This window comes from Anoplopoma fimbria, chromosome 9, assembly GCF_027596085.1.
Source record: "Anoplopoma fimbria isolate UVic2021 breed Golden Eagle Sablefish chromosome 9, Afim_UVic_2022, whole genome shotgun sequence".
Classification (NCBI taxonomy): Eukaryota; Metazoa; Chordata; class Actinopteri; order Perciformes; family Anoplopomatidae; genus Anoplopoma; species Anoplopoma fimbria.
Window position 1 is genome coordinate 5,468,439 of NC_072457.1, and position 17,366 is coordinate 5,485,804.

General features: G+C 40.0%; 1 protein-coding gene across 2 annotated transcripts; it reads right to left on the reverse strand.

The window, feature by feature from the left end:
• Positions 1–65: 65 nt before the first annotated feature.
• rcor3 (REST corepressor 3) lies at positions 66–11,066 on the reverse strand. 2 transcript variants are annotated; one of them, XM_054604080.1, is made up of 12 exons: positions 10,859–11,066; positions 10,705–10,761; positions 9,096–9,173; positions 8,924–8,976; positions 8,159–8,320; positions 7,818–7,942; positions 7,129–7,207; positions 6,384–6,599; positions 4,664–4,741; positions 4,034–4,091; positions 3,046–3,290; positions 66–2,151 (listed from the first exon to the last, which is right to left on the reverse strand). In XM_054604080.1, exons 1-12 carry the CDS (start codon positions 10,980–10,982, stop codon positions 1,768–1,770), a joined length of 1,659 nt encoding a protein of 552 aa, XP_054460055.1. In that variant the 5' UTR covers positions 10,983–11,066; the 3' UTR covers positions 66–1,767. The 2 variants fall into 2 exon arrangements, with proteins under 2 accessions (XP_054460055.1, XP_054460052.1); XM_054604077.1 differs by having other exon boundaries at positions 6,384–6,620.
• Positions 11,067–17,366: the final 6,300 nt, after the last annotated feature.

Below are 17,366 nucleotides of genomic sequence, written 5' to 3' on the forward strand. Positions count from 1 at the left end.
TTGTTTTGCATTCTAGTGTCAAAGAGGCTTTACTACTTTAGACTTTTCTGTTCTACATGCACATTTATTGTTGATATTCCTTCTCTGCTTCTGCAATATTATACAAGTGTACCTAATAAAGTGGCCACTGAGTGTTTTAGAGTCACAGATCAGAAGAATACAAACAGTCAGATGGTACAAATGTCGTTTTTAATGAGACGTCTCAGCAGCTTAACGGCAATATTTTACAAATTCTACTGAAACTCAGAGGGCTCTATTTGACTCTATGACTCCAGTTACATTTAACGCCGTGATGCATGTTTGTCCAAAAAAAGCATTAAGAGCACTTTCACAATGATTTTTTTTTTTTTAACACACCAAGTTCAAACTGATAGCACCAGGAAGAAGAAGAATAAATAACAAAAAGAAGACAGACAACACATCTGAAGCTCACAGTCCAGATGATGACAACATTTAGGTTTTTTCAGTTTGTGGAAAAACACAACAACAGAACAATTAATAGAACAGTAAGGAACATTTCTCATTTGGCTGATGGAGACATTTCTACACTGAAGGACATCTGGGTGTTTTTTTTTTTTTAGTGTTTTTCCAAAAAAGCGTCATATCAAACGTTTGTCACAGAGTTAGTGAATGAGTTACTGACAGCGGACTGGATGGACAGCAGGATTACAAATTATTCAAATAGATACCAAACTGTACACATGGATGTCTAATGCTACTGTACACAACACTGAGGTATTCAGTTCAACCTCCCATCTGTTACACAAACATAATGACCCCTAGAGGCTGCAGTGGTCATAACAGCCACAACATGAACCAACAACACAGAGTTTAATCCAAAGGGTGGCAGTAGAGGAAAGAACCATGGGTTCACTAAAATGGAAAGGGTTCATCCTCTGGGGAGCCAGTAGTTGTTGGAATAATTTGTTCGGACCAATCATTAACAGAGGTTTGCGGAACACAAATATTAGCAGAGACTCAGGAGGGTATACATGTAGACAACTCTGGAAGGTGGAGGATTAAGTGTACTCATAAAAGATCATAATGAAATTAAATCAATACAAATGTTGAGACTTTCTTAATGTAAGAAGATACTATGATTAAAGTTGAATTTAAAACCCTAATTTAAAGTTATAATAGACTCTGTTACTTTATTTCAATTAGATTAATTTAGCTGTAGAAAATACTGCAACATCCAGTTTTTAGTATCTACTAGGCTGCTGATGAGAACTGATAAATCACTTTGAAATGTACAGGTACCGCTGTTGTGTGCCATTTTTATGTTTGCGGTTAATGCAGTTATGTCCAAGTGGAGACATAATGATAAAGAGAAAAAAAAGCAGGGACCCAGGATTGAACCCTGTGGGACGCCACATGACTGGTGACTGAAAAGGCTCTGCTTTAACAATCTGCAAACGTTCTGTGACAGATTTATAGAGACTGAAAGACTTGTAGTCAAAGCTCTTTTGCAAAACCAGGTGTCCATCAACCAGCATGTATGCTGCATTTTAGTCCTGTGGGAAAGACAAACGTCAACCCCTAAAAAAAACTATTGACCAAATAATAAACACTTCTGATTGTGTTCTGTTTAAATGTGTCACCTTTATGTTCTTGTGTGGGACGAGTAGAAAAGCTGATCAGAGGCCATGAAACTCGCCGTCCTTGTTCTGAAGAATTAAGTCACTCAGTGTTTCCCACAGGACCTGAACACAGCAGCTTCAGATTTCTTTCTTGTGTGTCTTCTGCAGAAACTCAGTCTAACGTTCGTCAGTGGAGGGAGGAAGACGAGGCCTCTGATTGGTGGACGGCCAGGCCGGGGGCCTGCTGGGCGGAGCTTGGACCTGACCCCCCGGGGTTGCCGCCGAGGGTCATGGGAGCGGGAGGGCGTGGGTTAAGACGGGGGGGCATGGGGTTGGAAGGGCGAATGAGCGGCGGGGGCTGCTGCAGGGTGGGGCGCGGCTGCAGGAAGCGAGCCTGTTGTTGGAGGGGCGGGGGCTGGCGGTGCAGGGAGGGCGTAGCCGGGAGGGAGGGCCGCAGGAGGGGAGGGGGCTGGTGGAGGGAGGAGGAGGAGGAGGCGCTGGACGTCACTGGAATCAGAGCCGAAGAGGAAGAGGAGGCAGCAGGAGACGCACCTGAGGAGGTCACCTGACCCTGCATAGAGGAGAAAGAGTAATTTAAAGCAGTGGCTCCCAACATGGGGGGCTGGGACCTCCAGAGGGTCGCATGATGATTTCTTTATCTATTGTTGGAGAGTTTAAGCACGTCAGGTCTTAAAAAACTATTTAAAATAGACATTAAAAGAATGGAACTTCACTCTGGTTGACCTGCACAAAATAGATAACATTTCAAATCTGTGACAAACTGCTGTGAGATGCTTTCTCTCTATGTGTTACTGCAAATTTTTAGAGCCCCAACACACTGAGGCATGCTTTTTGAAGTTCACTTTTGTGTCAAATTGCAAAACATGCACCAAAAGCGGTATGACGCTCGTAAAACTAGTTTGACGCTTCTACTCCAACCTTTTTTCCCCAGATGACGATATAATAAATATAAATAAATAATTAATTAATAATAATACCACTACTGTCGCTTTAATTGGTTAGCTTTCTTCTTCAGCTTTCACTTCCAAAAAGCAACAAATATAGATAAACTGAAATGGATGATGGAAATTAAGTCCTTTTTAACATACAAACTTTTGCTTTTCGGCAGCAGACTGAAATAGTTCAGATGTTTACACTCTTTTGGAATCAGCAAGAAGAGTTTTTGCATTATCATGGGACAACGTAACAAAGCAAGCAGACTAAATATTGACTGCAGTGACTTATCTCTCTGCAGCAGGATTTTACGTCCCTGCGACCTGATTTTTATTTTATTTTACTAAATGCAGTGAGGCCTGGAAGGAATGAAATCAAATGTAAAAACTGATGGATTAAAAATGATCAGCAGGAATATGAAGCATGCAGGTAATGTGGTTCATGCATCTGGACACCACATGGGATATAAAACATCTAAAACCTGAATACTCTGTCCTATTAGATGTCTCACCTCTTCGTCCTCTTCGTCAGTGCTCTTCCCTGACGGAGTGGTGGAGCTCGTCTTCCCTTCCTCTCCGGAGGTGACGCTGTCCCCGTTGGGAGCTCGCGTCCCCTGCTCGGCCTCCCACTCCTGCAGCACCTCGTCCAGGTTGAACCGCCGCCGGTAATTCACAAAGAAGTTCTTCACCTGGCCCACCGTCTTATTGCCGATGACGTCAGCGATGGCCTGGAAGTCTTTCCCGTATTTCCTCACACCTGAAGAACATCACAGAGGGTATTTTAATGATGTAATCAAGTCTTAAACTGCCTCCAAAAGACACAGTAGAAGAAGAATTATTAGATTTTTGAGAGGGTGATTTTATCTGGTGCCAATGTATTGACTTGGTGTTAATTGGGAAATGTTGAGGACTGAGGAAAGTCATCAATAAGTCCAAAATTCTCTCCTCTTTTAGCTCTGTTTTTGGTCTCCTCCAACTCCTGAGGGGAAATATCTGTTTCTTTAGCTGCTAAATATTCCACTATGTTCACAAACTAGACTCTAACTATGTCCATCTGCTGTTTGCTGATGAGCAGGTAGTGTTCACTACAGTGGGTTTATCACAAAACAGTCAGGAAGTGTGCCAAAAAAACAAAATTAGGAGCTAAATTAGGCTAAAAAAGCTCTGTTGAGTTCTGCTAATTATCTGTGTTTTGAACTACAAACGGCTCTGCTCACATACATGTATTCATCTGATCCATTGCTAACATAAAAGTATTGATAAATGCAGCTTTAAAGACCAAATAAAGATTACGTTTATTTACTACAAGTTCTAATCCTCTCCCGATTTGTTAAAGGCACATTACCGAAGATAAAGACGCTAAAACTGCTGTTTCATTGTGACTTTAAAATGGAAAACAGTGTTCATCTTCATGCCGAGCTGGAAGTTCTGCATCATGCATTTGTCTGGTTTTCACTTCTGTTTCTAACCCGTTACTTGGTCACCTGTGACAAATCTCACCTTGAACAGCCAGGAGCTGCTCGTCTGTGGTCCAGCGGGCGTTCACCTTCTGGTTGCACTGCAACAACAATGACTGACGGTTAACTACTGACAGGAAACAGAAGATGTGAGAGTCAAGTTCCCTTTCAGTGGTGTTTCATCAAACCTCAAAACCTCCTAAGTGTGTTCTAAGTATCAAAAGTAAAAGTATTTGTGTGTCAGTGTTATATCATTGTATTACAGGACGAATATTATTGATGCATTAACACATTTAAACATCACTACAGAATTACTGCATTTTAAATGTTTTACAGGTACTTTTGTAGACAAATCTATAACAAAACATAATATTTTATAAACCGATCACATGTTTTGTTTGTAAAATATTCATATGAAACGTAACTTAAGTTTTCAAATAAACATTGTGGAGTAAAAAGTACAATATTTTCCTTTGAGACGAAGTGGAGTAGAGGTATAAACTAATATAAAATGGAAAACAATCTAACAGCACAAATGGGATCAATTGTTGACAAATGGCTATTATTTTATGTAAAAATGAAAATAATTTGGATGTAGTTACTCTATTAGACATGCTTTATGTGGTGGTGTGAGGTGGTGTGAAAGACGATCCTCTTATCATCAGTGACGTACCTCAGCTAGTCTGAACTCTTCAATCCCAGCATCCAACATGTGTTTCAGTCCGCTGTTCATCTGCTTGGCGTTCTGCACCTGAAGAACGACACCGAAAAAGAAGCAAAACTTATGAGTGTGACTTTCACCGTTTCTCTGCTTTGGGGTGGACCTGTAACGTCCTTCAATCTCTATGAGACATTGTACTGATAGCTGCAGGTATCACCAGCAGGGGGCAGTGCAGCCCAGACAGAGTAGAAACATGGACAGGCACTGTACAGGACGACTCAGGGACACACCTGGGGTCTTTCACCTGTGCTCAAACAGATCTAACCAGTCCTATGTTAAGTATTAATGAAAGAATAAGCAATTCAAATGTTTCCCGTGATGATCTCCGACCATCTGGTGAGTTACTCTCTCTGTCATACTGTCACAACTGTCTTTACAACAATTTCACTAAATGTACTAACAGCAATATGCTAAAGTTAGCAAGCTAATGCTAAGCCCATCTAATGTGATGCTTTACAGGTGATCTTTCACTCATTTGTGTTTGTCTACAGTTTCATTATTCAAGATAACAAGCTAAACTCTCTCTAAGAGGTCCTCTAAGTAGACGTTCCAGAGCTTTTGATTGTTTTACACTGTCTTCATCGGCAGATTGTAGATGTTTTCATTTCAATTTCTTTCAGGCCATTTCTTTTCAATCTCAATTTTTTAAACCAACATCGAACAAAAAGATAAATATGAAAAATAATAAGTTTACAATCTCAGGAGAACTGGACAAACTGCATCTGATGAATACAATTGTGTGATACAATAGAGAAAGCTCCAGAACAGCTACTAAATGGAGCTTGTTTTGTCAATTCAACTCTCAACTTCAATATCAACAAATATAAGTTACTAATGTAACTATGGTTCTGTGTCAATAAATGAAACAACTGTTCATAGACGAACAGCCGTCCTTTTAACAGGCAGCATTAAACATCAGCAAAAGTCTGTTTTCATTACCTTGTTTATGTTTTTCTTAGTTTTGATCATTCAGTATGAATCAATGAAGGTTGAACCGGGTCAATTAATTCTGAGCACCAGGTTTCATCTGAAAGTGTTATAATATATTTATTGATCTCTTCCTATATTATTTATCTTAGAGTGTGTGCAACCTTGAATATAATTAGTGGAACAGTTTAAATGTGTTTGACAGCTAATCATTACTGACTACATTACAGTTTTCCTTTGATGGTGTCCTTTTACATTTCCTCATCACTGATCCAGCTTTTACTTTTGGATCCACAGTTCCAATTATTTGGAGGCTTTGCGGAATTTAAACTTTAATGCAACCATGCATTCAGTGAATTTGCCCCATTGGACCCTGTTTGTTTTTTTGGCCTATTTGTTAACATTTAATCAGATCTTCTCCATTAAAAGTATGCTGAATTAGCCATTAGCAGCACTTATTTGCATTGTACTTGTGGATGTACAAATATCTACCACTGGACTACTTTAATAATGAAGAAAACTTAAAAACATGATGATTCTCAGGCAAGTTCTGGAGTGTCTTTTCTGTGATAAAGTGGATTTAAGGACATTTATTACTGATGGACATCAGAGGTAATGATAAATTCAGAAAGTGTCACTCACACGAAATCTAACCTGGTTTAAAAATATTAATTTCTTTCTCATTCTGCATCAGTTTTCTCAGATCCCTGTTCCGGAACAGGAGGACCACGGCAGCGTCTCCTACCTGTCTCTTGAGGGACACCAGCTCCATGTCCAGCTGACGGAGGAGGGTGTTGGCGGCGGAGGCGCTGCAGGACACGGCCACCACGTCCTCCTGGGTCAGGTACATGCCTTTGGGGGGGCGGCAGCGGGAGCGCTGGTGGTGTCGGTGCTGCAGGGTGTGGTGCTCCCGTCGACCCAGAGCCACCTTGGAGCCCGGCAGCACCGGCTCCACCTGGTTCTGTAGAGAGGGAACACAGAGCTGCTGACTGATCAATATAAATTGAAACCGACAAAAAATGTTACTGAATGCACCAATAAAGTACGAGTTGAATAATTGAAATGTAATGCGAACGACATCTAATCAGATGCTAGAATTTCATTTCCTTTTACCATCAAACAGTTAGAATAAATAAAAAATATTTTAGTCTTCTATTTGTGAAACTTACTCATTTTATTTCCAACGTTACTTTCTTTTCATGGCACAATTATTTTCTATTTTCCCATCATTACATTTCCACATTTTCTTGTGCAGATATAATGAGATGGGCGTGGCTAAATAATAAAGTTTGATGATTCCTTTTAACTCCATTTGAAATATAGAACTAATAGTATTATTTATTGATGTAGTCAGTTTTATGTTTTTTACTTGTCTTTTACTCAAATAAATATATAACAGCCCATTCTTAGAGATTTAACTGGGACTTTTTGTAATGACTTATCAGATGTGTTGTCGTCGTGGCAACAGTAGCTCAGGTGTTTCCACGTACCTCTTTCTTGGCTTCCTTGTTGGGGTCGTAGTCGCTGTCGTTGGCTTCGACGGGAGGGGCCTCCTCCATCTCCTCATCACTACGGCAACAACAACAAGAAGAAGAATCCAAAATTCAATCTCAAACAGACACATTAGACACCAAAGAAGAAGAACGTAAACACGAGATATGACTGACATCTCTGGTCTGATTATAAACATCTGTTTTTGTCCCAAAAAATGACTTTAAAGCACAGAAATAAAATTCATGTGAAGTCTCCCAAAAAAAATCACTGTGATTATAAATTAGAGTTTCCTAAAATCACAGAATCATGTGATCTTCTGTCGTCAACGGCAACAATCAGAGGACAGAAATGGTTAAAGGTGTAACTTTTACTCCTTTGATCCAACACATATGTTTACTACTTTGCAAACACATGCATTTCTGCTAAAACATTGCTAAACAGTCTAACAGTTCCCAAGACGCATGTGTTTGGAAAGTAGTGAGCATAACGATGGATAAATGACACAGAGTTTATAAATGTTATAGATGTTTTGATTGACACATGGTGAGTATCATATATACAAATGGTCATTTTGAAAGTGAAGTATTTAATTGTTACGATGCCGTTTCTTTCTTCATAAACGTTTAAAGTTTGGAAGTGAGCGTCTGCCGCTCTGACCTCCTCTCAGCTGATCGGGGATCCGTACCTGTCGTCCTGGTTGCTCCTGTTGGCCAGTTTACGAGCCTGCCGGTCCATCAGGCTGGTTCTGGAGCGAGTCTTCTTCCAGGAGTAGTAGTACTTCACCAGACTGGAGATGGATTTGTCCGGTAACTGAAGGAAACATGAGAACATTTACTTTTTCACGTAAAAAAAACACATTATAAAAATGAAACAGTTGCTACAGCCGTCAGATAAATGTAGTGGAGTAGGATGTATAAAGAAGTAGAGAATGGTAGTAAATGTACTTAATTACTTTGTCTCTGTGTCTATATTGCAGTATTAGTACTGTACATCAGACTGACGGAGGGACAGACGGGTGGTGTTTACCATCTGCTGGATGCGGTGGAAGCTCTTGCCGTGGAAGCTGAAGGCCTGCTCGAACAGCACCTTGTCCTCCACCGTCCACTCGTCTGGAAACGGGGTGAAGTTCGGCAGGTCGGCCAGAGACTTCTCTATGTTGTGTTTGTGCCAGAACAGCATGCCGAGCGCCTACACACACACACACACACACACACACACATTAATACACAGGTATGTTAGGAACGTATTCGATTAAAAATAGATGTCTGTGTTGTCCACTTAATGCAAGCTGTCACTGGATTGAATTGACTTGTTGGTGAGTAAAAATTGGCTTTTTTAAAAGTTCTTTATTGTTGTATTTTTCTGAAACGCTGATGTGATGAGACTCTCAGAGACTCAGGAAACTTTAAGAGCTGAATAACTCTCGGAGTCTAAAGTCAGACTGAAACACACATTGTTTTTTCTCTTCACTCTGTCAGTGAGAGAGAAACTTTAAGGATGTTTAAGGAGTATAAAAACAGTTAAATGTCTTCTTCTTTTTCCCCTTTAGATAGTCTGGTGAGGAGTGAGGCAACAGCTGTTCTGTGTGAGTGTGATCGGCTGTATTGACATTTAGAAAGTTTCTAACTTCACTGTCACACACTCGACCCTCACTGAGCAGCTCACAGAATCGTTTTGCAAAAGTTTTTCAATTTTCTTTTGTTAGATTTAAACACTCAGTTTTGGAAAAGCTCCGTCGTTGATATTTTTAATGAAGGGAGGGCTGAAACGGAGAGATGGGATGTAACTCACCTGCTCCACGTTGTATCCGTGTTTCTCTTTGGCCAAAGCGATGTATTCGTCCACTGTGGAGGGAAAACACACACATATGGTTAGATCAGTGATGGAGGACTGCAGCTGTGTGTGTGTGTGTGTGTGTGTGTGTGTGTGTGTGTGTGTGTGTGATGACAGGAAGTTGACTTACATTTGGAGTCGATGATGGTGTGATACGGAGACCAAACCAGCATCCCTCCGCTGTCTTTGTCCGTGTACTTAGTGGAGCCTGTACGAACACAACAAACATCACACTCGTCTTTATGTCTGCATTTAACTTCTAAAGAGCCACACCCAATGTCACACATAAAGTTCAGAGTGCAGCAAAATGTTGCAATATCTTCTGTTGCTCTGGAGGGAGCTGGCCCAAGTTCAGTTGCATTATGGGAAATGTAGTATCTGTTGTTTTTAGATTTTGACCCATACTAGAGAATAAAAGACTGGAAATCTGCCGCACAGTTTTCATAGAAGATAAATATTCAGTCACTAACCATTTAATGCGTCACTTTCTAAATTTTTTGTTAGTTTCTATAAAATATATGTGCTTCCAGTTGGAGTGGAAAGTTTGGTCACTTTTTCAGATTTTAAATTGCTTTGAGTTTAATATTTATTTCCTTTGTTTTAGTACCAACACCTTCTTCAGTGATTAAAACAACTCGCAGTGACACAGAAGTTAACGAGAAACTAGAGAGGTAATCTAATGGATTTAAATTATTAACATCCTGGATGACTGGGGAAGGTTTGGACCAGGTCATCTATTATGAACAAACTTTAGTATCCTGATAAAAATCACACCCAGTAATTCCAGTAAAAACCAGTGAAGCCCACCAACAACTTAATTCACCCTGCAGGATTGGCACCAGTCAAGCTGACAGATTTGATTCATGATCAGATAACAAATACAAAAAATGTTACGTTTTCATTTATTGGTTTAACTTAAAATAAATACTGATTGTGCCTTTTAACAAACATAATATATCGAAACTAATTTTAAGAGCATTGAAAGGTTTATTTTGGCACTGTAAAATGTCTAAAACAGGGGTCACAATTATACCATAGTATGGGCTTTTTATTTAATAAAAACAAAAAAATGCTGAGCTATGTTTTTTATTTCTTTATTTTAAGCTCAAATATTGATGTTGGTATATGCCTTCAAGATGTTGTATTAATCAATGTTTTTGTGTAATCAAACTTGCACAAATACTTCGAAAACAAAGTAATTCTAAACAAATTTGTAATAAAACAATTTATTTCATTTAAAAATGGGAGTCAGCGTTGAAAATCTAATTTAGGACTTGAATGCCTTGTTTGTTGTATTTTTTAAATAACAATATTAATTATTATTATATTATTATTATTATTATCACTTATTTTATTACCAATTGTTAGCCCGCAGCTTGTTTTCTCACTTTGGCCACAATAAACATGTAACATAATTGAATATGTTGGAGGGAAAATAAAAAAAAAAGAAGAATGTAAACAAACTCAAGCTTCATAAATTATAAATTCATGAATGTCACAAGTTGTCAGTGAGAATGAGGTAGCCTCGGTTCATGTTTCTCTCTTTAGTTAATACCAATGTACCAACACTGACATAATAAACTAACACCTAGTTCAACATGTTTAGTGACAGAAGCTGTGTGTATATGTGTGTATGTGTGTATATGTGTATATGTGTGTGTGTAGTCTGTTACTGTAGGCTACACACACCGAGGCTACCACCGGTCCGTCACTCAGGTAGAAAACCACCAAAAACTCACCTGGTTCAAACTCAGGAATATTGGCCTGATAATCAGCTCCAACCCGCATCCCCACATCTGCAAACATCAGAAAAAAAAAATTAAATTCAAATATTCACGTCCAAAAAACGCGCACATAGTGGAGAGATAAGAGGCTGTTCGAGGCTATACTCGCCGTGTTCGTCGTCGCTGCCGCTTTCGTCAGAGAAATGTCCGTTCGACGCGTTGGACGGACTCTTGGTGCCGTTTGAGCGACCTTTCCCCAAATACTCTGAGCCTTTATCCATCATCCCAGGCATCTTTGTGAGCAAATTGGCCGTTTTTCAGCCGCTGTGTCTGGATATAAAATGTCACCAGGAGCTGGATGTGTTGTGTGTGTTTTTTTTTTTTTTTCCGCTGCTGTTCGCTCACTCTCCGCCGCTCTGTTCGTGTCGCTGTCGCGGTCTTCTATTCGTCTCCACCGCTTTATTTACAGTCGCTTCGGGCTGTAAGAGCTCATAAATAACAACAACAGAGTCTTGTTTAAATATTACACGTCTTAATGTGTAAAAATCATTCATGAGTGGGGGGTTTTTCCACCGTTTTGAGCGATCTAACCAACGCAGCGGAAGGTTTTTTACGCACCGTCGGGCGGCAGTGAGACTTCAGCTACTGCGGCTTCTGTGACAGCAGATCCTTCCGCGGACACAAACTAATACACTAAAAATATGAAAAAAAAAAAAATACAAAATCAAAACAGATATTTAACAGCAACAAAACTTATATCAAGATAAATAAAAGCAAAACTGAGTTGTATATATTAAGAAATAAATACATAAAACATGTAAATAAAACCCTAAACCATAATTTCATATAAATACAAGTCACAAGCTGGTCACAAATTAATAATAATAAGATTAATTCACTATGTGAAGTAAACTGGATACATGTTGATGATATTCAGCATGTTGTTTTTGTTTTCTCTCGTCGAGGTCGGTGTTCCTGCACTGACTCTTAAGGACCAGCAGGAGGAGACACCGCTCAACAATCTAACATCTAATACTGATCAATTATTTCAGTTTCATTCATTTATTTGGATTTTATTCCCATCAATTATAGAGGATCTTCACTATTAAAATGCATTTTATTAAAGCAGTGCAGCCAGTTGTAATCTGTGTATATATAAAGATTATATAATAAATGTATTTCATTTTTTTAATTAATTAAAATATTAGTCAAAAGGCCCATTTTACAAATAATTCACATTTACAGTATTATTTATAGTAGGCTACAGGAGCTAAAAGACGAGTTCACCAATGTGACATCTTCAGTACAGTGGAGTTATTGAAATTTGAGTTTTGGAAAACTCAACAATATTATTCTGCATTTATCCTTTATTTAGAAAAAAAAACCCTTTTTAAGAGGGTTCATCTGTTTTTTTAAGGGGCTTTATACACATTTTATAAACAATCAAAGCAACAATAGTTAATGTGTCAACACACAAAAACAACAAACATTTAAACAAAGACAAAAAAGAAATTTGGTTATAAAAAAAGTGTCAACGTTTTTTTTTAAATCTTCAGTAATAAAATATTTCCTCTGTCTTCATTATTCAACTAAACATTATTTATTTAACTCTGCTGCAGAGATCTCAAACCCTCATGAACCCCAAATGAAGCTCTGAATACTGATGCGTTCAAGGTCCCGTCAGGCAAAGTGGAGACCTCAAAGTACACACAGAAGACACTCCTCCTTCCTTTAAAATAAACTTTAATTCTGTGTTAGTCTGAAAAATGTTGTGTTTTAACTTTGATTAAACATATGAAGTTAACATTAAATCAGCCGTAGTCAATATTCTTTTATATAAATAATGGATCAAATGAATACTCAGTGTGATTGAACATTTAAGACCATCTTATCTGTTTGCAGACACATTAAATGTCTCTTTTTAGTGGTAAAATGTAGTTTTTTCTCACATTTTCTGCCTGGTCTGGAAGAAAACATAAGATCTGTAAATGTCCGTTACATTATCCAGATCAATGTGGTCGCAGTGAACGGGGAGAAGTTTGCTGAAACGTTTTTCAGGCCAAGGACCCCCAAACTGATAGAGAGATGGAGCACGGACCCCCTACTATATATATTGTATAAAATTATGTTTTATATTAAACTGGGCCTAGTGCCATGTATAAACATACCTTGTTATTGTGAATTCAATACTAGGCTATTCAAATAATACACAGGTTCATATATTCATGTTTTTACATGTTGCACATTCATCATGTGCAAGGTACAGTGAGTAGGGTAATGCCATTTATAAACATACCTTGTCAACTGATACCAATATCTTGCAAAAATGATTTGTGGGTGAAGTAAATGTCTTTGTTTCTTCATTTATTTTAATTTTTTTTTACAACGGTATCTTCTTTTCAAAGAATATTGCAGCATGCGTCCTTGTGTCTGGGATCTTAGTCAGACACAAACATTTGTGGAAAGAAAATTGGGGGGAAAAAATATAAAAAAAATATGAAAATGTCATTTCATTAATTTCACGACCCCCCTGCAGTACCTCCGCGGACCCCCTAGGGGTCGCGGACCCCCTGTTGAAGACCTCTGCTCTAGAGATCATAATGTTTAAATATGTTTTTATGTATTTGGGTGAACTGACCCTTTAATTACAATGACGTGAGTGATGAAGCCCAATGATGTTTACATGCACTCTCTATGTCTCTCTACCTGTAGGCGTCTCTCTCTCTCTCTTTCTGTATGTCTCTCTCTCTCTGTCTCACTCTCTCTACATGTAGGTGTCTCTATCTATCTGTCTGTCTCTCTCTCTCTCTTTCTGTCTGTCTGTCTCCCTCTCTCTGTCTCTCTACCTGTAGGTGTCTCTCTCTCTCTTTCTATCTCTTTCTGTCTGTCTCTCCCTTTCTGTGTCTCTCTCCCTCTTTCTCTCTCTCTCTCTCTCTCTCTGTCTCTCTGCCTGTAGGCATCTCTCTATCTGTCTGTCTCTCACTATCTCTTTCTGTCTGTCTCTCTCGCTATCTTCTTGTCTCTCCCTTTCTGTGTGTCTCTCTCTCTCTCTGTCTCTCTACCTGTAGGCGTCTCTCTATCTGTCTGTCTCTCTCTCTCCCTCTTTCTCTCGATCTCTCTCTCTCACTGTCTCACTCTCTCTGTCTCTCTACCTGTAGGCGTCTCTCTCGCTATCTTTTTCTGTCTCTTTCTGTCCTGTCTGTCTCTCACTATCTCTTTCTGTCTGGCTCTCTCGCTATCTTCTTGTCTCTCCCTTTCTGTGTCTCTCTCTCTGTCTCTCTCTACCTGTCTGTGTCTCTCTTCTATCTGTTCTCTCTGCCTGCCTCTCTCTCTTTCTGTCTGTCTTTCTCTCACTGTCTCCCTCTCTCTATCTCTCTACCTGTAGGTGTCTCTCTATCTGTCTGTCTCTCTCTCCCTTTCTGTGTCTCTCTCTCTCTCTCTCTCTCTCTCTCTCTACCTGTAGGCGTCTCTCTATCTATCTGTCTGTCTGTCTCTCTCGCTATCTTCTCTGTATCTCCCTTTCTGTGTCTCTCTCTCAGTGTCTCACTCTCTGTCTCTCTACCTGTAGGCGGCTCTCTATCTGTCTGTCTGTCTCTCTCGCTATCTTCTCTGTCTCTCCCTTTCTATATCTCTCTCTCTCTCACTCTATCTGTCTCTCTGTCTCTCTACATGTAGGCGCCTCTCTATCTGTCTGTCTGTCTCTCTCGCTATCTTTTTCTGTCTCTCTCTCACAGTCTCCCTCTCTGTCTCTCTACCTGTAGGTGTCTCTCTCTCTCGCTATCTTCTCTGTCTCTCCCTTTCTGTGCGTCTCTCTCTCTCCCTCTTTCTCTCGATCTCTCTCTCTCTCTACCTGTAGGCGTCTCTCTATCTGTCTGTCTGTCTCTCTCTCTTTCTGTCTCTCGCTATCTCTCGCTATCTTGTCTCTCTCTCTCTCACTGTCTCACTCTTCCTGTCTCTCTCTGTCTTTGTATCCGTCTCTCCCTCTCTCCCTATTTCCCTTTCTCTCTCTCCCTGTATGTCATTTTTGTCTTTCCCTCTCTCTTTCTATATCGCTCTCTTTCTTTCTATGTGTCTCTTTCTCTCTCCCTCTCTCTGTCTCACTTCTTCGGTCTATCCCTCTTCCCCTTTCTCTCTCTCTCTCTATGTGTATGTATATATCTCTCTCTATGTATCTCTCTCTCTCTATGTATGTATCTCTCTCTCTCTCTCTGTATGTATCTCTCTCTCTCTCTCTATGTATGTATCTCTCTCTCTCTATGTATGTATCTCTCTCTCTCTCTCTCTGTATGTATGTATCTCTCTCTCTCTGTATGTATCTCTCTCTCTCTCTCTATGTATGTATCTCTCTCTCTCTATGTATGTATCTATCTATCTCTCTCTCTCTCTCTATGTATCTCTCTCTCTCTCTCTCTCTCTCTATGTATGTATCTCTCTGTATCTCTCTGTGTATCTCTCTCTCTCTCTATGTATCTCTCTCTCTGTGTGTATCTCTCTCTCTCTCTCTATGTATCTCTCTCTCTCTATGTATGTGTGTGTATCTCTCTCTCTCTCTATGTATGTATCTCTTTCTCTCTCTCTATGTATGTATCTCTCTCTCTCTATGTATGTATCTCTCTCTATATATATATATCTCTCTCTCTATATATATATATCTATGTCTCTATCTCTCTCTCTCTCTATGTATCTCTCTCTATATATATATATATCTCTCTCTCTATATATATATATATATATGTATCTCTCTATCTCTATGTATGCATCTCTCTCTCTCTCTCTCTCTCTCTCGCAGTGTCCTATACTCTCTCTCTCTCTATGTATGTATCTCTCTCTCTCTCTCTCTCACAGTGTCCTATACTCTCTCTCTCTCTCTATGTATCTCTCTCTCTCTCTCTCACAGTGTCCTATACTCTCTCTCTCTATGTATGTATATCTCTCTCTCTCTCTCACAGTGTCCTATACTCTCTCTCTCTATGTATATATCTCTCTCTCTCACAGTGTCCTATACTCTCTCTCTCTGTATATCTCTCTCTCTCTCTCTCAGTGTCCTATACTCTCTCTCTCTATGTATCTCTCTCTCTCTCTCTCACAGTGTCCTATACTCTCTCTCTCTATGTATATCTCTCTCTCTCACAGTGTCCTATACTCTCTCTCTCTATGTATCTCTCTCTCTCTATGTATATCTCTCTCTCACAGTGTCCTATACTCTCTCTCTCTCTCTCTCACAGTGTCCTATACTCTCTCTCTCTCTCTCTCTCTCTCTCAGTGTCCTATACTCTCTCTATGTATATATCTCTCTCTTTCTCTCTCTCACAGTGTCCTATACTCTCTCTATCACAGTGTCCTATACTCTCTCTCTCTCTATGTATCTCTCTCTCTCTCACAGTGTCCTATACTCTCTCTCTCTCTCACAGTGTCCTATACTCTCTCTCTCTCACAGTGTCCTATACTCTCTCTCTCTATGTATGTATATATCTCTCTCTCTCACAGTGTCCTATACTCTCTCACTCTATGTGTCCTCTCTCTCTCTCTCTATGTATGTCTCTCTCTCTCTCACAGTGTCCTATACTCTCTCTCTCTCTCTCTCACAGTGTCCTATACTCTCTCTCTCTCTCCTATACTCTCTCTCTCTATGTATCGCTCTCTCTCTCTCACAGTGTCCTATACTCTCTCTCTCTCTCACAGTGTCCTATACTCTCTCTCTCTCTCACAGTGTCCTATACTCTCTCTCTCTCTCTCACAGTGTCCTATACTCTCTCTCTCTCTCTCACAGTGTCCTATACTCTCTCTCTCTCTGTATGTATCTCTCTCTCTCACAGTGTCCTATCTCTCTCTCTCTCTCTCACAGTGTATATACTCTCTCTCTCTCACAGTGTCCTATACTCTCTCTCTCTATGTATGTATCTCTCTCTCTCTCTCTCTCTCACAGTGTCCTATACTCTCTCTCTCTCTCACAGTGTCCTATACTCTCTCTCTCTCTCACAGTGTCCTATACTCTCTCTCTCTCTCACAGTGTCCTATACTCTCTCTCTCTCACAGTGTCCTATACTCTCTCTCTCTCTGTCCTATACTCTCTCTCTCTCACGGTGTCCTATACTCTCTCTCTCTCTCAGTGTCCTATACTCTCTCTCTCTCTCACAGTGTCCTATACTCTCTCTCTCTACAGTGTCCTATACTCTCTCTCTCTCTCACAGTGTCCTATACTCTCTCTCTCTCTCTCTCAGTGTCCTATACTCTCTCTATCACAGTGTCCTATACTCTCTCTCTCTCACAGTGTCCTATACTCTCTCTCTCTCTCTCTCTCTCTCACAGTGTCCTATACTCTCTCTCTCTCTCTCTCTCAGTGTCCTATACTCTCTCTCTCTCTCTCTCTCTCTCTCACACAGTGTCCTATACTCTCTCTCTGTCTCTCTCTCTCTCTCTCTCTCTCTCTCACAGTGTCCTATACTCTCTCTCTCTCTCACAGTGTCCTATACTCTCTCTCTCTCACAGTGTCCTATACTCTCTCTCTCTCTCTCTCTCTCTCTCACAGTGTCCTATACTCTCTCTCTCTCTCACAGTGTCCTATACTCTCTCTCTCTCTCTCTCTCACAGTGTCCTATACTCTCTCTCTCTCTCTCTCTCTCTCTCTCTCTCAGTGTCCTATACTCTCTCTATCACAGCCTCCCCGTTCCGCTCAT

Coding starts and splice junctions, on each gene's coding strand:
- rcor3 (XM_054604077.1), bottom strand. CDS start 10,982: ATGCCTGGGATGATGGATAAAGGCTCAGAGTATTTGGGGAAAGGTCGC. Junction 9,174..10,704: donor TATTCCTGAGTTTGAACCAG/GTGAGTTTTTGG, acceptor GTGTTCGTACAG/GCTCCACTAAGTACACGGAC. Junction 4,742..6,383: donor TGGTGTCCCTCAAGAGACAG/GTAGGAGACGCT, acceptor GTCGTTCTTCAG/GTGCAGAACGCCAAGCAGAT.